The 24,736-nt window shown below is 40.7% G+C and overlaps 2 protein-coding genes across 2 annotated transcripts; both read left to right on the top strand.

Moving 5' to 3' along the window:
- Nucleotides 1–256: 256 nt before the first annotated feature.
- Nucleotides 257–9,587, top strand: pde5aa (phosphodiesterase 5A, cGMP-specific, a). The gene is made up of 20 exons (XM_085459446.1): nucleotides 257–769; nucleotides 1,042–1,708; nucleotides 2,415–2,498; nucleotides 2,633–2,713; nucleotides 2,834–2,923; nucleotides 3,017–3,169; nucleotides 3,318–3,385; nucleotides 3,486–3,634; nucleotides 4,141–4,316; nucleotides 4,434–4,484; nucleotides 4,967–5,113; nucleotides 5,894–6,022; nucleotides 7,036–7,130; nucleotides 7,298–7,385; nucleotides 7,568–7,668; nucleotides 7,775–7,852; nucleotides 7,952–8,015; nucleotides 8,118–8,192; nucleotides 8,863–8,946; nucleotides 9,128–9,587. Exons 1-20 carry the CDS (start codon nucleotides 492–494, stop codon nucleotides 9,248–9,250), a joined length of 2,781 nt encoding a protein of 926 aa, XP_085315572.1. The 5' UTR covers nucleotides 257–491; the 3' UTR covers nucleotides 9,251–9,587.
- Nucleotides 9,588–10,420: 833 nt separating this feature from the next.
- hpf1 (histone PARylation factor 1) lies at nucleotides 10,421–23,703 on the top strand. The gene is made up of 8 exons (XM_085459439.1): nucleotides 10,421–10,512; nucleotides 11,354–11,537; nucleotides 12,315–12,501; nucleotides 12,713–12,811; nucleotides 20,423–20,576; nucleotides 20,931–21,018; nucleotides 22,859–23,031; nucleotides 23,376–23,703. Exons 1-8 carry the CDS (start codon nucleotides 10,474–10,476, stop codon nucleotides 23,508–23,510), a joined length of 1,059 nt encoding a protein of 352 aa, XP_085315565.1. The 5' UTR covers nucleotides 10,421–10,473; the 3' UTR covers nucleotides 23,511–23,703.
- The last annotated feature ends 1,033 nt before the right edge of the window (nucleotides 23,704–24,736 follow it).

Here is a 24,736-nt window from a genome sequence, read left to right as displayed (position 1 = left end):
ATAAATGTATTTAACAGAATCTGGCTAAATGAAATGTACTTGACTGGTATACAGTTGGCATTCAGTTTACACCAAGCCAAATAATTAGGATTAACCTATTATTTACTATTTAAATGAGGACATGTTGGTGCTTTTTTGTTATTGTACAAATAAATATCACAATAGGTTGGTTTTCCTAGTTCTAAGATATTTACTTTTTTGGACACTTGGACACAGGTGTTAAATTTAAATGACGAGTTCATAACATGTACGAGCCGGGGGTTAGAGCAAATCCATTTAATCAGGTTCCTTTAGTGGATATCGGCTAAATAAAGGTCAAGGGATTACCTTGACGCAATCGTTTTCACGGGCTCTTTATGCTCTGCTCTCTGGCAAGTCGTTAGTCTGTCTTACTTTCTGCCTCCTCGCGTTCGAGGTGTTTCTCTTAGATAGCTCACTGGGCGTAAAAACTGAGTTTAACCGATCTTTTCTCGATTTACCTGAGCGAGGGGATGCCCTGCCTTCACTCTGAAGCGCTAGAGTCCATGGAGCCTGGCAGTGTGAGTCCTGGGGCATCTCCGGACGCTGGCGCGGAGTCGATGCGCAGGGGAATCGTGAGCGACTCGCCGATGGTGCAAGGCACGGGCTGGTTCTTCTCCCCACTGTGGAGTCCAAGGTCCAGGTTGCATAGCAGGAAGTTTGGAGATGGTACGACAAGCTACCAAGAGGACGCATGGTTGGATGACCACTCCGACTTCACAAGGGCTTACTTTTTACGCAGAACCTCAGCGTAAGAGTTTACATTTTATACCTCTACAGTTTTAGCTGAAACTCAAATTACTCAGATCCCTCAAAATTATAATGTGCGATTAAAACGTTTTTAACAAACTTTTGTTGAATAAAACGCTTGTAAAGGTGAACACTTTATTAGTAATGAAAATATAAGCTGCATTAGATAAAATTATGTTTCCACATATACGTTTAATACTTTTTATACAAATTTTAAGTACTTTATTTTAGTTTTGCTTTTAAATAAATCGTGTAATTTGTGTATGATTTCAGGGTCAGTTGTCCACAGACAGAAATGTCCCCACTTCTGTCAAGGTTTCAAAGGAGGAGCTCTGACCATTCCGAGGCGCTCATGAAGGCACCTTATCGGAGAAATTCTTCCCCATTGAGAAGCTCAGACCTGAACGTTTTAACTTTGACAGACAGACGCCTCGCTTCAAATCTCAGTGTCCCTGAATGGATGGACCACTTTGGTCCAGATGTTAAAGAAAGCCATTCACCATGCTGTCTCTGCTTACCTCGTTGTTCCCGTTTTCAGTTTTCTCCCTGTCAACCACGAGCTCCCGTTTGCCCCTGCTCATCTAGCTTACCCCACCCTCCACAGTTTTTTCCACCCACATCATGTGGCCATGGTGACGGCTGCCCTTGGATGATGGGGCTCCTAGGAGAAGGCCTAAGCTGTATGGGTTCTTTAGCAGAGCTCTGCCAGGGGACTGTGATCCATGTTGGGGAGCTACTGGGAGCAGAGGGTGGTTCGCTCTCTCTTGTACGGAAACACTGTGGTGGAAGGAGTAGCTTGGAAGACGTGATAGCCCTAACATCACTGGGGCACTTGAATGAGGGAAACCCATACAGCCAAGCTCATCTAGAACTGGTAAAAGGGATCATGGGATGCGTAATGGCTACAGCTTCACCAATAAATCTAAGAGATGCATCTGAGGTAAATGTTGATGTCATGATTTTACATGTAAGCTTAACTCCCATGTTCCAGGGCACAGACGAGGGATTAAAAATCAGAAATGAGGACTGCATGTTTAATGAGTCACCCATTTCCTGAAAGTCTGTTTTGAGATGATGACATGGCTATTTGAAGAAGCCTGATAGGGAATCCCTGATGACGCAGTTTCTTTTAATCCTTTTCGTGACTGCTTCCAGTGATAAACCTTGGATTACTGTCCTTTCCTCGCACATGCCCACACATACACCCCCACAAAAGTAGATTCATGCCAAAGCTGTCTAAAAGGCTTACAGGTGGTGGTCACAGCAGCTCTTCTTGCCCTCACAAGTAAGGTGATTTGGAATGTGTGCCTGGAAGAGTTGAACACCAGGTAAACCCAGTCAGCGTGGGTGTGCATGGGTTGTCCCTAATAACTAGGTAGATGCCAAGCATCCTGAGAAGTGTGGGTATTTTTGGTCAGATGTGGCTAAAGCTGATGAACAGCGCTGACCCAATAGCTTAACAACAAAGGGTTATGAAGAGATTAAAGTTAGTTTAGGTATTAAAGTCTGTTGCTACTCAGTTGCCACAAATATCTAACATACATAAGACTGTTGGATAGGATATGTTTAAAACATGTTGCTGTTAAGTAATTAATATTAAGTGATCCTCTTACATGCACTTATGTTTTCCTTATTTGTCCCAACAGGACCCCAGATTCGACTTAGCCAATGATCAAACATCAAAGATCAGGACGGTTCTGAGTGTTCCTATCAGCAACCATAGGGGAGAGGTATGTGTGCCGTTGCAAATACCTTTAACTAATGTAAATGTCCTGTGGATTTTTCAGTGGCATATTGTTCATTGTCATAACAGAATTTTAAATATAGATTGGATGTAAATAAAACGTTTTCTTTTTTTGAACAGGTTTTAGGTGTCCTGCTAATGATCAACAAAAGAAATAGTTGCGATGGATCACGTTCTGTTTTCACAAACGTTGATGAAAAGGTGAGGGATTGGACTTTAGTATGGAGATTTTTTTCTATTATAAACATTATTTATAATGTCAGATATTTGCCTTGTCTTAATGCTTACCAACCATAAATACGCGTTTGATTTTGTTTTAAGGTGTTGTCAAATCACATGGATGTGTTGGGGACTGTCCTGGATAATGTCCAGCTGTATGAAGGTGCGAGACAAGAGGCTAAACGCAGTAAGGTAAAGCCAGAGAACAGTTTAAAATCGTTTTATGCCTTGTAACATGTATATCTAAGTAATATCTTCATGCATATGTGTGTATGTGTGGTCCAGGCTTTGATAGAGATGGCACAAGTACTATCAAAGGAGCACCATTCCCTTGAAGTTATGCTGAGTAAGATGGCTGCCACCATCATGCCCTTTACACACGCTCAATACTGCACCATCTTTATCCCCAGTGAGCAAACTTCAGACACTGAAGAAAAGGTACATTATCTTGACATCCTGCTCAATTTCCTTGTTTTCCATTACTTTGTCTGTTTAGAATATAGTACAATATTTTTAGCCATACACAATGTTTTCATTTTTTTTGTTTTGTTTTGTTTTGTTTTTCATTTTTGTCTTTTGATTACAGACTTTATTCTCAAGAGTTATACATTTGGAATGTGAGGAGCTCGGATCAACCTGCCAGATCTACAGAAGGTATTGTCCGGAGACTTTGCAAGTCCTTGAGTGTGATTTACTTTTAAAACAAATATGGGATATTTGGGGGGTTTTGTAATTTGAAAGTATAATTTTTCAGGGAGCGTGACCTCAGGAATATAGATCCGTCATATGCCTTTCGAACCCTGACTTCTATGGAAACACTTAATATGTCGAAGAGTTCTGATGAACTGAAAAGGAGTCTCATCTGCTGCCCAGTTAGAAATGAGAGATCTGAAAATGTTATCGGTAAGTTCTTTTCTTGAATGGCAGTAAACATTGTAAACAGGATAGAATTTGAAAATAAATCTTTCACACCTCTGTTACCAGACAAGCACAAATGAAGCACAGCATACAAAGCTCTCTTATTAAAGTAGAAAATAAAATAGTATCAAATAATATAAAATAATAGGTTTCACAGATGATTTGCAGTGACCTTTCACAGCTAGAAATCCTTACTTACTGTTTAGACCTTTTCAGTCTTTATACTACTTACTGTGATCTGCTCTGAGAAGACCAGATCTGGACATTTTATAAAATTGTTTCAGTTTTTAATCCAGTTATCTTTTCTAGCCACTTGAATATTTAGATGCCGAGATTATTATTGTGATTTTTTTCCCCAGTGATTCCAAAAACAAGTTGCCCATCTCAGCTTTACCACAGAAAGCAACTAGACTATGTGTTAAAAACAAAAACATAATTTGAAGAACTTTGTGCTCAAGCTACACAACCATCTGTCTTTTAATGTCATTTAGCTGTGTGCCAGCTGATGAACAAACAAAGCAGAGCCTCAGATGAAATGGAAGTCTTTAACCGATATGACGAGCGCCTTCTGGAAGACCTGGCAGTGTATTGTGGCCTGGCTCTACAGTATGCTCAGGCAGTCCAGATCACTGAGGAGCGGAGGGCCAGTATAGAGGTCACACAGGAGGTGAGAACACTATTTCGCCCAATTAGTAAGTTAGAGAAGAGTCAGAAAAATAATTCATACATTAACAAATCTTAAAGTTTTGTTTCTGAGTTTTCTTTGTTTATTGTAATTGTGCAGGTCCTTGCCTACCACATCACTGCAGCAGAGCAGGAAATCCAGGCATTGCAGGTGAGGCTTTCTTTGGAAGAAATCAGCCTTTCTCTTTTTATCCAGTTTATCCCTGTTACAGCGTGGCATCGTGCATGTAAATAGTGATTTAAAGTAAATAGCGCACACATTTGTTCCCTTTTCTTTCATATACCTTGTTCTTTCTGTTAAATGCCTTCCTTCTCCACTCTTCCTATTTTTTTAATCACTATGGCAGTAGTCAAGCAATCAACCCTTGCTTTGTTCCAAGAGGCCAGATTTACAGGCTTTAATGCTATTGTAGAACTAATGCCCTAACAACTTAAAGCTCTTGATCAGCTGCTATCACTGAATGTGAGTGTTAAGGTAACCTCCTCACCCATGTTAAAGCTAGATGGGTTTTCTGTGTTTACACACCTAGGTAAACTGAGGAAAAGAGCTCAAGTTCTATTTTGTTTGTGTGTGTTTGTGCTTGAACGTCCTGAAGAGTACATTTCAATTTCTTTTATTGGTTGTGTTTTTAGGAGGCCACCATTCCTTCTGCTGAATTGCTGAATATTCTAGACTTCCATTTCTCTGGTTTCGGCGTGCCAGAAGACGCGACAACACAATCCACGATTCGCATGTTCCTGGATCTCAATTTGGTGCAGGATTTTAACATAGACTACAAGGTAGCTCAGCTTCTATTAATATTAGTAGCGTCATTTTCTTTATCATATAAATGAGGAAACAGTTAATTTTTGTTTGTTTGTTTGTTTGTTTGTTTGTTTGTTTGTTTTAGAACAAAATGACATTAATAGGCTTGTTTCATAAGTATTTATGAATTCAAAAATCCTTTTTCATACACATCATGCTTCTTTTACATCTTTTTTCCAATCAGGATACAGGATAGTGCTTGTATCAGTGTTAGTGTGAAGCCAGTTTGGCGTTTGTGCCTTTTGAACAAGCACAAAATTCAAAGTTTAATAACTAAGCATTTCACAATGTTCCATTTTAAAAGTTGGGGTAAAGAGATTTTGGTAAGAAGAAAAGCTTCTCTGTCAAAATCTGCAAGCTGCATCTGCAAGTTATCTGTGAATTTCTTGGTAAAATCCTGTTGTGTAGCTACTGATGTTAAGGACTGTGAAACCCTGGGGTTCTGTGGTGGTTCAAGCTTGTTTCACTGGCATTGGTCTTTTTTTCATTTCATTAACTCCATCTTATCTAAGGCACCAAAACAGGAATCACGTTAGTGGGAAAAGGACCTTTGAGAGAGGAGAATATGAGTTCATAATGGATATTTTAGTGTTATCTTATTAGCTCTTACATTTGACAATATGTAGTTCAATATGTCTCTTTGAGTTACAGGAATTTCACTACTGACAAACTAGAAAAGCACAATAGAATCACCTAATACCTTAAATATTCTCAATTTCTATTATTTATCAATTTTACATATCTCATCCTTCCAGAGTCTTTGCCAGTGGGTTTTGACTGTGAAACGTGGCTACAGGAACAACGTGCCCTACCACAACTGGCACCATGCAGTGAGCACTGCTCAAAGCATGTTTGCAATGCTCATGGCAACAGACCAACTCCAGGTTAGTTTGTGGTAAAAGCAGAGTGGGTCTGTAGTTGCTATTATTATAATTTTATTTACAATCAATTCTATGTGTCCATGTGACAGTCACACTGTGACATTTGCATAATGCCGCCGGAGTTTCATCTGTCCTGTAGCTCAGAAGTTTTGGGAGGAGTCAGTTGAGGACTGCCAGGGTTGTCCTTCCATACTCAGCGCTCTTAACTGTTTGGAAGAGGATTAATTTTAGATCTTGCCAAAACCTCTTAACTGCTGTCTGTAACAATCAGACACATGCCTACGCCTCAACTCAAGTGACTTCTGCCATTCACTCACCAGTGTTCTAAGCTTTTTGGAGATCCAGGTGTATGGCCACCCTGGGGGTCTCTGTACCAGGACCAAGCTGTATCTGTTATGCATATTTGTATCTGTTATAGTCTGGAGCTTAATTATGTGGGATATTCAATGAAGACACTGACTGGTATTAGTAACACTAAAATGGAAGTATCATTTGTCGTACTTCATTTCTTTAACATCAAACATTGAATAGTAGAATTACAGTTACACTTTTTTTTCAGTATTTGTTCAGATAGAAAATGACATTACTATCTAACATTTTACTGTCTTATCACTTAATTCTTTTAAATTAGAGATTATTTAAATACAATTAAAATACAAAAAACAAATGAAAAATGATTTAGAGATTTTGCATCATCAACTATCCATAAATTCCTGCTTCCTGTTTTTTACCCTTACATATACTCGTGTGTAGGGATCCATAGACTTCAGCTCCAATTGGGGTTGGTCCTTTATCATCTTATCTGTTAGAAACTTTTATTATCGACTTTTGACAGCACATGAGCCACCTATTGATACAAACTTTCTTTTATTTTGTGTAGCACATGTGCAATATATACATGTGCAGATGATTATTTTCTCACTTATTATTTTTTTCCTATAAAGCGTTCAATTATAAAATGCAGAAAAATAATTTTCTTCATTATTACAACCTGTTTCTTTCTGTTCATATGTTAGACCATTTTTTCTCGTCTGGAGATCTTAGCGTTGATGATAGCCACTCTGAATCATGATGTTGATCACAGAGGAGTTAATAATTCCTTCATAGAAAGGTAAATGTTACTTCTTCATCTCTCACATTTACTCCATTACTTATTTTTACTCTAAATTATCTAGACCATAATTATTTGTATTTATTTTGATTTGTACTATCTATAACACTTATTAGTCACTGCCTACTTATATTCAGTCCTGATTCTTTCTTTCTTTTTTCTCTCAGGACTCATCAGCCTTTAGCTCAGTTATATGGACACTCCTCTCTTGAGAACCACCACTACAACCTGTGTGTCTTCATCCTAAACAACACTGTAAGATGCAAGAAATAAGTTATGTTTGCATGCACACAACAGGACGTTCAAATGAAGCTCATATACTATATCTATTATTCTGCAATCATTCCACTTGTGAAATAATTAGATTATTTTGATCTCTGTGTGTGAACTTGTAGTCTTCAATTTAATTTACTTTCTTTCTCTCTCTCATCTTCCAGGGCAGTCAGATTCTTAGCGGTCTGTCTGCTGAAGAGCACAAAGCTCTATTACACTTAATCAAAAGGGCAATCCTTGCCACAGACCTGACTGTCTACATGGAGTACGTCTGAAACATTAAAAATGTCATAGAAGACGTAGATTACACATTAAGTCAGTCTTATTTTAACCCATGTTTCTTCTGGCTGTTTTTAAAATTTTTTTTTCAGAAGAAGAAAGGAGTTCTTTTCTCTTGCTAACAAAAGCGGAGTGAGCTGGAAAAGTGAGAAACAAAGAGACTTGCTCACGTGAGAATCACATAAATTAGAATCAGAGGCATATTATATTGTTGTGCTCGGTAAACCAAGAGAATGCGCTGTGTTGTAAGCTATTACTTTACCCCACAGGTCAATGCTGATGACAGCCAGTGACCTCTCTGCTATCACAAAGCCTTGGCCTGAACAAAAAAGAGTAGGTCTCACAAAGTAGCTCTGAATGAAAAATAAAACACTTCATGCTTCATCTCTCAATCCTTTTTCACTGCAACCTTAACCTCACTCTTCCGCCTAACAGATTGCCAGTTTGGTTGCCATGGAGTTCTTTGCACAGGGGGACAAAGAGAGGGAAGAGTTCAAAATCAAACCCATTGTAAGTGGAGCTTGCAGGATTTGTAGTGTGCCAAGGATTCTGAAAATGTTGAGTGGAACTCACATCCGGATAAAAAAGTGTGCGCACATAAAAAGGAATTTAAATCAATATTATTTTTTCATGATTGGAATCAAACAAGAATCCAATCATTTGTGAATATCTTGTTTCAGTCTGATGATAAATGTTTTTAAGTTTAAAAGGCATGCTGTTGTCCTATTTCTTGTTGCGCTACAATTGCATCTACCCCGTCGTATAACAGTATCACGGTGCCAAAGACTGTTCTTTGAAAAAATACATAACCACAAACACTGGTATGTCTCAGAATATCTTCACATTTTTGTCACTGTGGTTTAAAAAAATTTCTTATTTTGTTTACACAGATTCAAAAAAGGGTTTTCATAAAATGTTACTGTTACTCTGTCTACACTATAACAAAAATAACAATATCTTTGAATACATAAAGCTTTATAAAGCCTGTTGTGTATTTCTGATGCATTTTTCCCCATTCAGAGTGAAGTAAATTTAATGTAGCTTGCAGTGTTTGGGGTTGAATCAATCTTCATATATAAATGTTCATATTCAAGTACTGCATACTTTTACAATTCTATCTGATCTTCTGTAAGTGCTTTAAGTGCTTTTTAACAGCCACTTTATGCTTACTTTTCACTAGGACATAATGAACAGAGAAAACAGCACTCGACTGCCGTATATGCAAGTTGAATACATTGATGAGGTCTGCTATCCACTCTACAAGGTGTGTTATTACTATTGGTATTGTGTAAGCAATGTGTAGATAACTGTATATTCTACTTGCATGCATGTGTCCTTATACATTTCATCACAGAATTCACCTTGTTGTCATCTTGTTCCCTTAAGATCAGTTGTAATTTCCACTGTTCTATCAACAATCCCATCTCTGTCTTTGCCTTCCTCAGACTGTATCGAGACTGTTTGACTCCTGCTCTCCTTTGCTAAATGGGTGTAAGAAGAACAGAGAAAACTGGCTGCAACTTGCTGATGAACAAGAAAAAGAAAACAATGAAAACTTCACTGCATGAAGACTTTAAGGGAGAGACACAGACAGACCAATGAACAGCGGACTGGAGAGAAGATGAAGACACGTGGCTTCAGAGGCTAAAAGGAGGCTTGCCCATATGTTCTATCTTCATTCTTCTAAGTGAAGACTGACCTATTGCTCACACATCAGAACTTTGATGAGCAAACTGGTTAATATGTTATGCAGTGGCCCTCACGGTTATGATTATTCCTGCACTTGTATTGCAAACAACTTATTGTGCCACATATATAATAGCAAATTAAATGCATTTACTGTATGTAAAGATGTACTAAATAGCTTCTCAAAGTACTTTACATTAAAAGCTACATTCACATTTATGTTCTCTCTGTATGGAGTGTTAGGTTAGGGGATGGACTGCTCTGCCTTCACATTGAGCCTACATTAATCTGTTTATTTAGCAGTGAAGCTTTGAAAGTCTGAAAAATGACTTTGATTATTTGCACACCATATCTGTATTTGTATTTTTATCTGTGCTACACTGAGTTTCGTAAGACCTGTATCCAGATTTTCAAATGCATAAGTATTTTAAATGTACTGCTTCCTTTCCACATACCATCAAATTAGTACAGTGATCTATAACATAATCAATTTTGTGAACTTGTATTCAACTATTTATTTTATTAGATTACTGACATCTACATTTTTTTTTTTTATCTGATTTGACTTTCTTTCCATAATGGCTCTTTGGAGCACTTTGACCCTGTGCTAATTCTATTAATTGTTCCCCTTTATTGGCTCTGACTTACAAGGTTATCTTGAAATTTAGCAGAACTGATAACAACTAATGTTATTTCCACCATCTGAAACTGAGCAATAAAGATATTGTTCACCACACATATACAGCATGCATTTTAAATAATTATCCAGCCTAAAATGTTCAAAGTATTGTCACATACCTTCTATATGATTTGCATAACCTTGTTAATAGTAAGTAGTTATTTAGCTGAACTGTAGAGGCAAAAGGGGCAGATGAGTGTATAGTAAGCCAATTTATTATTATTAGTAGTAGTAGTAGTAGTAATAGTAGTAGTAGTAGTAGTAGTAGTAGCGTTGTTTTATTGTTACCTGGATTATTTAGGGGAATGGACGTTTGCATTCCAGGCCTGTGGGTGGCACTGGTGCTCTTAAACAGGGCGCTGTTGCTGCCGACGGCTCGACGCTGACTGGCAGAAGAAGACTTCAACGGAGAAAAAGAGGGATAAAATGACAGGGCGCGCAAAAAGAAAACACAAAGCCGTTCAGGTAAATACGCTTTGTTTTGACCTGCTGTGTTTGGTGCAGGAATATGCGTTTAAAACAGCAGCCTTACCAAACGAGACGCCGTGCTCTGTGTGCAGCAGAGCAGCTGCCGTTAAAGTCGGTGTGAAGAAGTGTTTAGCAGCCTGACCGAGCAGCAGTGGACAACATGGCAGCAGCTCTGCAGGCTGGTCCCACAAAGCAGCTTGTTCAGCGATGCTAACAGCACATACCTGAATGGGGTCTTGGGCTTTGATTAAATGGAAAGCACTGCACCATAACTGGACCTTTATGCTAGCTAGGAAATATCCGTGCGTCGTTCCCATTCACTGATTGTGTAGTGTGGCATCAGCAAGCGCACTGTGGGTGTCTTCATTGATTGGTGCCTTTATCCATTAAACACCAATAAATGGCCCCATAAAATCGTTTTGCTAAGGTTGCGAGCAACTATTGGAAAAGATTTCGATCCCTACTCGTATTGTACACGCCACTGCAGGGTACAGAGTCCAAGGCAGTGGACACAGCTGTACTTATTGTACACTAGTGCTGATGCGAGGTCGATGCATTATTTCTCACGCAGTAAATATTGACCTACTTCTGTGGAGACCATGATGCTCAATGATTATTATAGAAGTGTTTTGAATAACCTTTATCGATATATTTTTTTTTTTTTTGGATGGATGGCTTCTTTTTATAATAATATAGTGGTTGGTTCAATGTATCCACGATATGTTTTACTGTCAACCTGCTGAATCAAAATGAGATATTTGGAGCTTGATATAATACATAAATAGGCAACTTACTATGCAGTATTGCTGAGGAGTTCCCCTGCTTTTCATGTCTTTAGGAAAAAGGCACAAATAATGGAGAGGTGAAGAGAGCTCGAAGTGAAGAATCCAATGATGTGCTGCCATCGGGAGTGAAATCGGAGCAACGTGATGAGCTGATGCAGTTATACAGTTTTCAAATGCCAGAAGATCTGTACCACTTCTGGGAATTCTGCAGCGAGCTTTGCACTGACAACCCCTGTGGTATGATGATGTGGTACTAGACTTCATAGGGTGGAACCGCTGAATTTAATACTGCTTAGTATTTCAGTCTAATAGAACATTAAAGACGAGGTAATTCAAAGCAAAAAAAAATTCCACGTGACAGTCGGTGGTTAAGGACTTCAAAATGAACAGATCTCCTATTATACTTAAACATGAAATTCAGAACCTGTTTTTTAGCTATTAGATGCTCAATCGTTGTAATGAACTTAGGAGCTGTAATACAGGTGTGAAACAGATGACACAGTAGAAGACAGAAGCATCACGTCTGTAATACTGTAGTACTGTACGGTGCTTTAAAGGCCAGTGTAACAGCTAGCTAAAAGCAGATGTTCTTGAAGGTGCTGCGGTGAGTGGTAGTGTACACACTGCAGTAGAGTACAGCAGCTGACAGTCAATGATCATTTCATCTATAAAATGTCAAATATACTGAACACCTGAACAATTTTATCTTTGATTTTTTATTTTTTTTTGTTATTTTTGAATCCAGCCCTAAAACAGTGGATGATTTGTTTCCACTGAGTGTTGTTTTGTTCTCAGATTTAAGTTTATTTCATTTATCAAGGTTTTTTTGAGCAGTGCAGATGATTCATTTTATCATTAAGTGAAAAATCTCCATCTCAGATACTTATGTGGTGTATAAGATATGTGCTACAAAACAGTGTGTCTATTTAGTAAAATATTTCATCAATAATTTGCACTTAAGTAATGCTTCTGTGTCAGCTCGTTTCTGTATCAATATATTGTCACTCTCTGTAGGTGCTCTGAAAGACTCGCTGGGATTGCAGCTAGTTGGACCATTTGATATTTTGGCAGGAGCTCACAAAAACTCCAAGAATTCCCAGCCGAACTTCCACCTTCACTGGCGATATTTTTATGACCCACCAGAGTTTCAGACCATACTCGCAGGGTGTGAGAACAGCCAGCATCACATTGGTTACTACAGGTATAGAACATAAGATCTGAAGTGTGTGACTATCGGCTTTTATTAGAATCTTGTAGCTTCCACCAAAGGCTGCTTCCAACATTTGCTCTACCGAGAAGATAGAGAGCATCGTGTGTAATAATATGAAAATAGTGATAACAATATGTACATGAGCACAAGTGGTTCTGATTTTGTTGTTGCTTTGTTTTACTGAATTTCATTGTTCCGCCAGAGATACTCCAGACTCCCTCCCTTCGTTTGTTGGGGAAAATGAAGCCAAGAAGGGCTGTACTATAACACAGATGGGGGACAACGTGTTTGCTGCAGTCCAGTGAGTGTTAACCACCACAAACTCACCTTATATCACTTTATATAATCCAACTTCCAGCTTAAGAAACAAATTCTTGGCACAAGAACAAAAAAAGTCCTTGTGCATTAGTGACCACTGATGGTGGTGGTTTTATTTCCCACATCACATTTCACAATAAACTGTTTTGTTTTTTTAAATGTAGTGTTTAGGTATGTACTGTTTAACAGGTTCTAAAAGTGATCTGAAGGGGGACAAATGCTGAAAAAGCAACAAGGTCACAGCCTCCAAAGCAGGAGAAATGAAAACTGTTTTTTTATGTTCAGGAAAATCAGGAAGAGCTTAGTATCAGCTGTACTGGAAGGTAGATCTGGGCAATATGGATTAAAAAAAAAAAACAATCACAAATTTTTTTTTTTCTTTACTGAACAATTTCAGTTTCTGGTGAACTGATGGCAGGGATACAGATTTAACGCTAAGCAAGAAGACTCTTTGTAGGAAAACCTGTTGCGTGGACTTTCCACTATTCCATCATGCTTGTTTGAATGGTATTATTTAGGGCTGCACGATTTTGCATAAAATGAGAATCACGATTATTTTGGCTTAGAATTGAGATCACGATTATCTCACGATTTTCTTTTCCAGTATAAATATTTATTGCACTTATTAACTGCACATCAACTTCGCAACAGTTGAGACTGAACATAAAAACAATAAATAAACATAAAAACAACAAATGTCTCACATTTTGTTGTTGCTGCAAAATGTTGTACTGCTTGAAATTCCGTCTCCACCGTTGCTCGACACTGCGTGTATAGAGCAGTGTTGCCAACTTAAGCTGGGCAGACACTGCGATTTTTTTTTTCAGTCGCGCGATTCAGCTCCTGCTCAAACTGTACGGTTGACTCGCAGGGGTTAGAAGTTCATAGGTCACGATGCAGGGTCTCACACTATACGGCCCGATGCTCTGATGCGACCCGAGTGCTCACACTGTGCGTCCATAAAATGAAGGTTATAAGAGAAATTCTGTTGCTCGCTCTCCCTCTCTGTCTTTCACTCACACAGACACGCACACCACCACCATCAACTTTGCTAAATTGCTAATGAAAAACATTGACCAGGCAGCTGTGATTGAGCAGCAGTGTAGATCCAACTATTTTCACGGTTGTTGTGGTCGTGATAATTTTGTGAGGCCACATCGAAAAGGCTCGGATGAGCTTGCCATAGTTCTACAAGTTGTGCCTCCATCGCTTGTGTCCAGATCACACGCTGCACTGCCGTGCTGCGCCGTCTTTTTCGCTGACATTTGTGTTTGCGCGTGCGCAGTGTGAGAAACTGCGGTGACACCCTCACGACGGTCGCGAGGATTTCAAACAGGTTTGAAATCCTCTCGACCAAGCGATTGATGATCGGGAGCTGGTCGTGAGGTGTCAATCGCTTCTCGTTACCCCACGTATACTACACGATGCACGACGCACGATGAAGGCCAAAATCGGGCCGATCGCCAAAACGGTCGCACGACTCAAAAATCTGCTCAAAATGGGCCAAAAATCGCACAGTGTAAGCCCAGCATTAGCGACTTTGTCGCTATATTTAGCGAGTTTTCAGACCCCCTTGGCGACTTTTTTTCTAAAAAGCGACTAGCGACAAATCTGGCGACTTTTTCTGGTGTTATTGGAGACCTATTTATGACGACTTTTTGAAGTGAAAGCGCGTATCGCTTTTACTCTCAACAAGCAGCGGGTGCTGCCGTGGGCATCTCACCCGTTCCAAAGCGCTCACGGGCGGAGAATAGGCCCCCCCAGCTTCTATCAGGGCAGAAGATGTTCACACCTGTGCGTCCGAACTGCAAATGAATAGCGCATGAGCGAAGCCGCTGCTCTCGCACTGACTGTAACGCAGTCAGTTCTTCTTTTACTGTTGTGCTTTTTTGTGGATCACGAGGTTTAAAACTACTTATACACACACACACACACACACACACACACACACACACACACAGTAACTCCACCAGAGTGCCTATTTCGGGTCACTTTTGCCGGTACAAGCCCGGATAAAGGAACAGGGTTGGAATTGTGACATTAAAAAAAAACAATAATTGCTAAAATAAATTTAATTTGTAGTTATAAATAAATTCTAAATGCATTTAGAACGTTCTTTACTCACTTTATGTCTCTTCCATGATGTTATTTCTCTCTCCAACAATGTAGGTTACAGTTATATTAGCATGACCAATTATGCAAATTAGGCGATGACGTCATTTAACGACTTCTAGCGACTTTTAGGACAGCCAATAGCGACTTTCCTTACTGAGGAGTTGGCAACACTGGTATAGAGCAGGTAGTGCAACAATAGAAAAATAGTTGCAGGACGGCACTGTGTAGCGTTTGTCTAGGGTGTTGATCATTTTCCTAAATCCCTCGTTTTGCACAGTGTTGATGGGAGCCATATCTTTGGTCAGGTGATAAGTGATAGCCTCCGTAATTTCTTTGTGCCTGCGGGAGTTCGACGTGAAGCGCTGTATAAGGTTCCCGTTATTGATGTTTGGGTGGTTGACCGGGACGGATTTTCTCCTGTCACTTTCTCATGTGCTCTCCGTTGTTTTTTCCCTGCTAATTTTAGCAGCCAGCTTCTGTATCACGTGGTATAAGGCTCCGCCCTTGTCATTTGTTGAGCAGGAAGAGTGAGCGCTTGTTTTCATGCAGATTACGTCCCGGATCAAAATGCGGTACAATCGTCGTCTTTATTTACTGCTCACAAGGACATCTTAGTTGCCTGACATGTTTTTCACAAGTCCTTGCAAGTAATGTTTACATTATTTTTTTCGTCTTCTGAGGGAATGGGCAACATGTTGACTATGATTGACCACTTTTTCTTTGTCTTTGTTTTTTAAGTTAGTTTTCAGCGTTTCTAAATCGGCAAAATCATCACCATTGGGTACATTAGGTATGACAGTGACACTCTTGTTTCTATTGGTATACAATGTACTCACAATTCGAAGTTTTTAACTCCGGATCCGAGCTGGCCGAGTGAGATCTCGAGGGAGAACAAAGGGAAGCGGTGGCGGCCTAGAGGGAAGCGAGCCGGCGTCAGGAACAGGCTGAGAGCTCGTGCACACCGCACACCTCTGCCTAGCATCCTGCTCACCAACGTCCAGTCACTGGAGAACAAGCTTGACGACCTCAGGGCCAGGATAAAGTTCCAGAGAGACATTCGGGACTGCAATCTCCTCTGCTTCACCGAGACATGGCTGAACCCAGCGGTGCCGGACCACGCCATCCAGCCGGCCGAGTTCTTCTCGGTTCACCGCATGGACAGGACACGGGACTCGGGGAAGTCAAGGGGAGGCGGCGTGTGTTTAATGGTGAACAACAACTGGTGCAACAGTGCGAACGTTGTTCCTCTCACACGCTCCTGCACACCAAATCTGGAACTACTGTCCATCATGTGTCGTCCTTTTTATCTACCTCGGGAATTTACATCGGTCATTGTAAGTGCCGTTTATATTCCACCACAAGCGGACACGGTCACCGCCTTATGCGAGCTGCATGAGGCACTCACACAGCACCAGACACAACACCGGGACGCTGCGCTTATTGTGACGGGGGACTTTAATAGCGCCAACCTCAAACGCGCAGCGCCGAACTTTTATCAACACATCACCTGCCCCACCAGGGGTGAAAGGACACTGGACCACTGCTACACTACGGTCAAGGACGGCTACAAGGCACAATCCCGCCCCCCGTTTGGCAAATCTGATCACGCCGCCATCTTCCTCATGCCAAAATACAAACAAAGGCTGAAACAGGAAGTTCCGGTTCAGAGGAAGGTCGCGCGCTGGACGGATCAATCGGTGGCCGCGTTACAGGACGCACTCGATGACGCAGACTGGGGCATGTTCAGAAACAGCTCCGACGATGACGTCAACGTGTTTACGGAAGCGGTTGTGGGATTCATCGGGAAACTAGCGGATGATACCGTGGAGACAAAGACTATCACAACGTTTCCCAACCAGAAGCCGTGGGTGGATAAAACCATCCGCGACGCTCTGAGATCCCGCACCGCTGCCTACAACACGGGACTCATGACGGGGGACATGGACCCGTACAAAGCCGCGTCATATAATGTGCGGAGGGCGGTGAAAGAGGCGAAGCAGCGCTACGGGAGGAAACTAGAGTCACAACTTCAACAGAGTGACTCTAGGAGCCTGTGGCGGGGACTAAGGACAATAACGGACTATAAAGCACCAACAACCGGTATGACGAACGCGGCCGTGACTTTGGCAGACGAGCTGAACACTTTCTATGCTCGCTTCGAGGCTGCAGCTAAGGTCTCCAACAATGCTAGTGTTAGCGGCGCTAACGGCTGCAGACAGGAAGATACTGCCAGCACCGGAAACGTGCTCGTCATCTCCGAGCATGAAGTAAGGAGAGCCTTCAAGAGAGTGAACACCAGGAAAGCAGCAGGACCAGACGATGCCGTAGGTCGTATCCTAAGAGACTGCGCATACCAGCTAGCTCCTGTGTTCACTGAGATATTCAACATCTCTTTATCTCAGTCGGTGATCCCCACATGCTTCAAAGAGTCCATCATTGTTCCTGTCCCGAAGAAACCCCACCCTGCTTCTCTCAATGACTATCGCCCTGTAGCCGTCACCTCAGTAGTGATGAAGTGCTTTGAACGCCTGGTCAGAGACTTCATCATTTCTTCACTACCAGTCACACTGGACCCACTACAGTTCGCTTACCGTCCAAATCGTTCCACAGACGATGCCATCTCTCATCTCCTCCACACATCACTCACTCACTTGGACACTAGAAGGGGGAATTATGTTAAAATGCTCTTCATAGACTACAGCTCTGCATTTAATACCATAATTCCCTCCACACTCACCACCAAGCTGGAGCATCTGGGACTCAGCTCATCTATGTGTCAGTGGATCTCCAACTTCCTAACTGGCAGACCACAGGCAGTAAGGATGGGCGGACATGTCTCAGCCTCCACCACTCTCAGCACTGGAGCCCCCCAGGGGTGTGTTCTGAGCCCCCTGCTGTACTCTTTGTACACATATGACTGTGTGGCCACTACCAGCTCCACCACCATCATCAAGTTTGCTGACGACACCGTCGTGGTGGGCCTGATCTCTGATAACAACGAGACGGCCTACGTGAAGGAGATTAGGAATCTGGAGAACTGGTGCCAGAGGAACAACCTCCTTCTAAACGTCAGTAAGACAAAGGAGCTGATAGTGGACTTCAGCACTAAGCAGGAGAGGAACTACCAGACCCCCGTCATCAACGAGTGCCCAGTGGAGAGAGTGGACAGCTTCAAATACCTCGGAGTTCACATCACGCAGGACCTGTCATGGTCCTGTCACATCAACACCGTGGTGAAAAAGGCCCGACAGCGTCTCTACCACCTCAGACGCTTGAGAGACTTCCAACTGCCCTCCAAGGTGCTCAGGAACTTTTACTCGTGCACCATAGAGAGCATCCTGGCGGGAAACATCTTAACCTGGTTCGGGAACAGCACCATGCAGGACAGACGAGCTCTACAGAGGATTGTGCGGTCAGCTGAGCGCACCATCCGCTCCGAGCTCCCTGACCTGCACTCAATCTACAGCAGGCGGTGCCGGACCAAGGCCAGGAAGATCGTGAAGGACCTCAGCCATCCCAACAACAGACTGTTCTCTCTGTTGAGGTCAGGAAAGCGATTCCGCTCCCTGAAGACCAACACAGAGAGACTGAGGAGGAGCTTCTTCCCGCAGGCGATACGGTCTCTCAATCACACCACCACACAGTACTGACCCACACATATGGTTCTTACACACACACTGGACTTTCTGGACATTGTTTTTGCACAACACTGGTCACTATATTCTTCATTTCCAGTTAATACTTGTACAGCTGCTGTTATTGTGTATATATTTATTTATATTTAGATTTCTTCATACATTCTTATATAGTTCTATATTGTGTATTGTGTATTTTGTTGTACAGTTATTTTATTTTCAACTTTAATTTATATATTTTATCTTATTCTTCCCAGTTAAATTTACCCTTCATTCTAATTTGTGTTGTACAGTTATTTCATTTTTAACCTTAATTTATATTTTATTCCTTCCTAGTTAAATTTACCCTTTTTAATTTTTCATATTTATTTCCTATCTTATTCATAGCCTTTCCTTTTTTTGTTTTCTTTAGGTCACGAGCAGTTGTCCAAGCATTTCACTACATATCGTACTGTGTATGACTGTGTACGTGACAAATAAAATTTGAATTTGAATTTGATTTGACTATGATTGACTGCTGTGGCGTTATGCCAACTCTACAATACTGTCTGATAGGCTATCCGGTTGTTCAGTCTGACGTCACTAGCCGTGTCTGGGTCTAAACTCCGCTGCAGGTCCATATATCAAACGATCACTATGGCATTACTGAGAGTTGAAAAACTGTCTAAAGTCTTTCATCTTTAATAAAATGATCAGCGTTCTGCTCTACCAGGTGTAACTATTGAGTTTAACATCCAGGCATCCATGAAAACGGAATTTATGACATTTAAAGGAGTTAGAAGTTAGCAGGGAGTTAGCTCGCTAGCTTCTATCTAAATACAATATAGCATGTCCTGACTGCGGGGTTTTGGAAACAAATTAAAACGTACAGCTCTGTTATTACTTCCAGCATAAATGAAGACAGAAAACTAAACAGCAGTAACGTTTGTAGGGTTACTGAAGTTGGGCTAGCTGGTATATAATGATGTGCTGTGTGACCGCTAGCGACACAGCTACGTTAGCATAATATAAACAAGCTATTATTTATTTATTATTATTAAACAAGCTACTTGTATTGTCTGTCTGATCAAATTGTAAAGCCTACATTTATTATCATGGTCTTAAAAAAAAATTTTCTCGAAATAATATTGTAATCGTTTTATCATCCAGCACTATCAGAAAGTTAAAAGAATCATCAGTGCGTTGCATCCTGTTGTGTTTGGGTTTTGTAGCTGTAGATCAGTCAGGGTACCTTTGCGTATTTATGTGGATGTTGTTATTTTGATGCATATCACCCACCTAAACCTTCAGACCACAAATAAACTTTCATGGGAACAATAGTAGAATAATGCACCACATTTAACTGCAAAAACTGTTCAGGAATGTTTTGAGGAATATGAAAAAAGCTTTAAGGTTTTAAGTTGACTTGCTGAGTTTCTGTGTCTGCCTGATTGAGCATCTGAATGTGTTGGGAAAAAACTCGAGTGCATGGAGACTTAAAGGAAGTCGTGCTAATCTGTTGATGCTTGATACCACAAAACGCCTTCTGAGGTCTTGTGTTGAGTCCACCCCTCAACAGCTCTGACCCACTGAGGTGTGGTCTCAGCACAAGGGGAAATTGTAGAGTATTAAAGTGGTGGCTTTAATGTTGTGGTTTATTTGTTTGTTGGCCACTTAAAATTCCATCAATAACTTGATGCTTACAGAAATAAACAGTCAAATTGGGTGATCCTTAACTTTTCATAATATGCCCTCTTGTCCTTCCTCCTTTTATTTCATGTGTGAGAGTGGAGGTACATTACTGCATGAAATTTTCTGTCATCACTTCTTTTTGTCTTGTAATTTGCTGTTCTTACTTCCATCAGCCTGTATCTGCTGAGGAAGAGGAAAGAGAGGGGCAGTAAGAAAACTGGGGATGAGGCATTGGAAACCTTGGAGGCAAAGCTGAGAGACAAAGCACAGACTCTGGGCTTTTCTCTGGAGCAGAAGACCAAAGACATGAAGCAGAGAGACAAGAAGGTAAAATGGACACGCCAACAAAAAAAATTACCAAGACCTCTCTTGTAATACCCATTAAATCAGGGATGTCAAACTCATTTTGCATTTAGGGTCGCATATAGCCGACTTTGATCTTAAGTGGACCGGATGAGTGAAACTGCACTTTCTTCTTTAAAGACATTGATGTACACATTTAATCCCCGAGACATCTTAATAAAAGATCAAGTCCAATTTTATTTACAGAAAAAGTTCTGGTAGCTCTGACTGTTCCACATTTACAAGACAGTAATGCTGCTTGAAAAGCATTAAATGTATAGATATGAAAAAAAAAAGTGTTCTTAAAGTTGATGCTTGAAAACGTTTTACACACTATAGGTCGTAACAAAGACATTCCACGGCGCGGGCATTGTTGTACCTGTAGACAAGAATGATGTTGGATACAGGGAACTTCCAGAAACAGATGGTGAGTTTACAAATTTAAAGTTGTTTTAACACCAGTTTTTTCCATTTGTCTTTTGTTTATTCATTGGTGAGGTAAACAGATTTTGATAAAGGAATTTAGCTTCTGTGAAATAAGCTGGTTATATAGATTGCAGAGATGTCTTGATGCATTCTCAATCATCCAGGTAAGTAAATCTCCAAAAGTTGATTCTGTTCATGTGGATGTAACGTTTTCAGTGGGAGAAACGTTTCGTCACTCATCCAAGTGACTTCTTCAGTCTCAACTGACTGCAAGTTTCCCCAATCTTATACTGTAACTAGTACATTTGCATAATCACTGAAACCAGCCCACTGAAGGAAAAATGGACTGGGAGGTCAGTTCCTTCATCTTGATTATGCAAATTCTCATGACCATTGATCAACAACCACTGATCAAAGATCACTGATCAATGGCCATGAGTACCATTCACACAGAGTTGGGGAATGGCTGCAATCACAGCATTGTAAGATGGCGAAAGATGTACCCTTAAGCACCCTCCTCTATTCAGAGATGGTCTTTCCCTTTTCATGTAAATGGCCTCATTGACTCTGCGCTCAAACCAGCGTTCTTCCCTTTCCAGGATGTGTACATCCTCATCATTGAAAGAGTGTCCACCCTGTAGGTGGGAATACTGCAGTCCTGGTCTAATGAGGTGGCTCTTCTGTGTTGTGCCATCCGCTTTGCCAAAGGTTGTTTGGTTTCCCTGATGTATAAATCCTGGCAATCCTCCTGGCACTTAACAGCGTACACTATGTTACTCTGTTTGTGTCGAGCGACCAGATCCTTGGGGTGGACCAATTTTTGGCGCAGCATGTTTTGGGGTTTAAAAGCCACAGAGACACGATGTTTAGAAAAAATGTGTCTCAACTCCTGACACATGGGATCACTACAGGTTTTTGCTTAGTCAGCGGTTGTCCTTCTCTCCTGGATCGGCTGGAACTTTCTTTAGGCGCCTTTCCAGCTTTGACAAAAGTCCAGCTGGGATAACCCCATTTACTCAGGGCCTTCTTGATGTGATGTTCTTCTGCTTCCCTGTCCGTTGTGTCTGTGGGGATGGTGTTGGCGTCCTGATGACAACCAGTTTATGCTCCAGTGGATGATGAGCGTCAAACCTTAAATACTGATCTGTATGCGTAGGTTTCAGCTTTTAGATGTTCCCCATTACTGATGGAAATCTCACAGTCTAAGAAGGCTAACCTGCCACTTTTCATATCCTCCCTGGTAAATTTGATGTGTCGGTCCACCAAGTTAATGTGATTCGTGAGTTGTGGTACGTCCTGAGATTTGATTTTCGTCCAGGTGTCATCCACATACCTGAACCAATGACTTGGTGGTGTTCCAGGGTAGGATAACAAAGCCCTCTTTTCCACTTCTTCCGTGTACAAATTGGCCACGATGGGTGAAATTGGGGAGCCCATGGCACACCCATGTTTCTGCCTGTAGAACTGACCCTTGTATGTGAAATAGGTGGAATGAAGATACAGTTCCAACAGCAAACACACTTGGTTAGTGCTGAGAGTGGTCCTGTTGCTGAGGTTGGGGTCATCCTGTAATCTCTTACGAACTACCTCCAACGCTTCCGTGACTGGGATGCAAGTGAAGAGACAATGCTATTGACCGGAACTCATACGATTATAAGATTGGGGAAACCTGCAGTCAGCTGAGACTGAAGAAGTCACTTGGATGAGTGACAAAACGTTTCTCCCACTGAAAACGCTACCTCCAGATGAACAGAATCAACTTTTGGAGATTGCAGAGATTTTTTTTTTTTTTTTTATAGTCTCCGCTCCTTAACAAATTTGTTTTTTCCCTTGTGTCCCAGCTGGTCTCAAGAAAATTTGTAAAGCCATTGTTGAAGCACGGACTGATGAAGAACGCGTCAAAGCTTTTGGACCGATCCAGGAAATGATAACATTTGTTCAGTTTGCTAATGACGAGTGCGATTATGGCATGGGTTATGAACTGGGAATAGACCTCTTCTGTTATGGATCTCATGTGAGTATACTAAGTCACTGCTTCTTCAGCAATCATCTTTCTTGGATTTGATGTGATTTCTGAGATGACTTATGAAATAAAAAGAACTTTTCTTTTCGACTTATTTCTTATTTAAAATGGGATAGTTTTAATTCTTTGACATATTTAAAACAAAACACAACAGTGGCTATACTAGAACTATTAGTGGTTTAATGTTGCACATACATTTAAGTTAAATAGAATAAACATAAGTTGGGAACTAATGCTTTGGTCCATACAAAGAACTGAATTTTCAAAACTTTTTAAGGACTGGGTTTTTGGGGATATAAATCATTTCTCTTTGATTTTCTCTCTCTCTCTTACAGTACTTCCACAAGGTTATCAAGCAACTTTTGCCCATGGCTTACAACTTACTGAAAAGGAACTTGTTTGGGGAAATTTTGGAGACCCATCTGTCAAGTCGTATCCATGACAACATAGACCAACTCTCTCCACATTAAAACAAAAAAAATTATTCAGAAGTACATTTCTGTTCTGGCTCTTTATAAGCTTTCCCACCATGTGTTCTTGTCTTCTGTTGTTTGTCATTGCTGATATTTTTGGTGGATTTGTGCTGCTGTCACTAACTGGAAACAGTTTAGTGATGTCTTGTTTGTAAAAGGTAGCTGTTCAATAAAGCTTTTTTTAAATATATATTTCTACTTTTTTCTTTTTCTTTTTCTTTTTTTTAACCTGTTTGATTTTTGTGTCCAGCCTAATCTGAGCCAAAGTCCACCTCACTTTACAGTTGAATTGTGCAGTCATCATAATTTTTGCCTTGAGTTTAGATCATCAAGGTGGACTGGTGTTGATCAGACTGCAGGCAATCTGATGGAACAATGCGTTTAAGGTGGTGTAATACCATAGAGTGGAAATAGAGGGCAGTGTTGTGTATGGGAGTTCATAAATGAGCAGCACGGTAAGATTCTGGGAACGACTTCCCATCATTCATATATTGAGTCATCATTTTCCATACTGTACATAGGATGTATTTGGTAACTGACATTTCTGTTGATGAATGTTTTGGCATATAGAAAGGGATTGATCCTTTCCTGTCTTTTCATTAGTCTTTCAGGATATGAGGAGAAAAACTGTAACAATAAGAAAGTTTCCAGTTTTAGCATACTGGAAACACCAGAAAACCCCCTAAAACCAGGCCTGAGCCACCTCATTCATTTCCCATTTCTGATTAGATGCAGTTCATAAAATGGCTGGTATTTGGATATATTTTATTTAAGCCTCTATTATATCAAGAGCCTTTCTACAAACAAAGTTTTACAGCAGAGTAATATGCAACAAGAAGCCCATGTGGTTGCATTGGAATGGTTGCATCCACAGTAACGCAGCCTTTATTAAAAATTTGGATGACTGCACAGACTGCTCTGTTGCTGTTTTGTTTCAAGACATTTCAAAACATTTATTTCACTTGTCAATAATTGGGCAAGCTTACACTGAGTATGTTACATCTTCAAAATCTAAAGTGCATTACAAAGGTTATGGTGGCTGTGTCATTGTCGTCTTCCTGCTTTGATGTTTTTTCTTGTCGTGAAGCTTCATTGGTACACTAGACTTATAAAAACTCTTTTTGGAATGAGCATTCATTAATTTGGATTTAAGGACCTACAGTCAGACTGTAAACAGACATATTTACAGTTTGTAAATATTTTGACACCAGCATGATTTTGTA

The sequence above is a fragment of the Copadichromis virginalis genome, linkage group LG6 (assembly GCF_057382275.1).
Source record: "Copadichromis virginalis isolate Kocher_CV1m ecotype Utaka linkage group LG6, C_Virginalis_male_GT1.1, whole genome shotgun sequence".
NCBI lineage: Eukaryota > Metazoa > Chordata > Actinopteri > Cichliformes > Cichlidae > Copadichromis > Copadichromis virginalis.
Note: the sequence above shows the minus strand (reverse complement) of the source record. Positions and strands in the feature narration are given on the sequence as shown.

Excerpts from the sequence above, each read along its gene's own strand:
- pde5aa (XM_085459446.1), top strand. The coding sequence starts at position 492 with ATGCCCTGCCTTCACTCTGAAGCGCTAGAGTCCATGGAGCCTGGCAGT. Across the intron at positions 4,317-4,433 it reads GTATAGAGGTCACACAGGAG|GTCCTTGCCTACCACATCAC; the intron begins GTGAGAACACTA and ends GTAATTGTGCAG. Across the intron at positions 4,485-4,966 it reads AGGAAATCCAGGCATTGCAG|GAGGCCACCATTCCTTCTGC; the intron begins GTGAGGCTTTCT and ends TTGTGTTTTTAG.
- hpf1 (XM_085459439.1), top strand. The coding sequence starts at position 10,474 with ATGACAGGGCGCGCAAAAAGAAAACACAAAGCCGTTCAG. Across the intron at positions 12,502-12,712 it reads CATCACATTGGTTACTACAG|AGATACTCCAGACTCCCTCC; the intron begins GTATAGAACATA and ends TTGTTCCGCCAG. Across the intron at positions 20,577-20,930 it reads TGAAGCAGAGAGACAAGAAG|GTCGTAACAAAGACATTCCA; the intron begins GTAAAATGGACA and ends TACACACTATAG.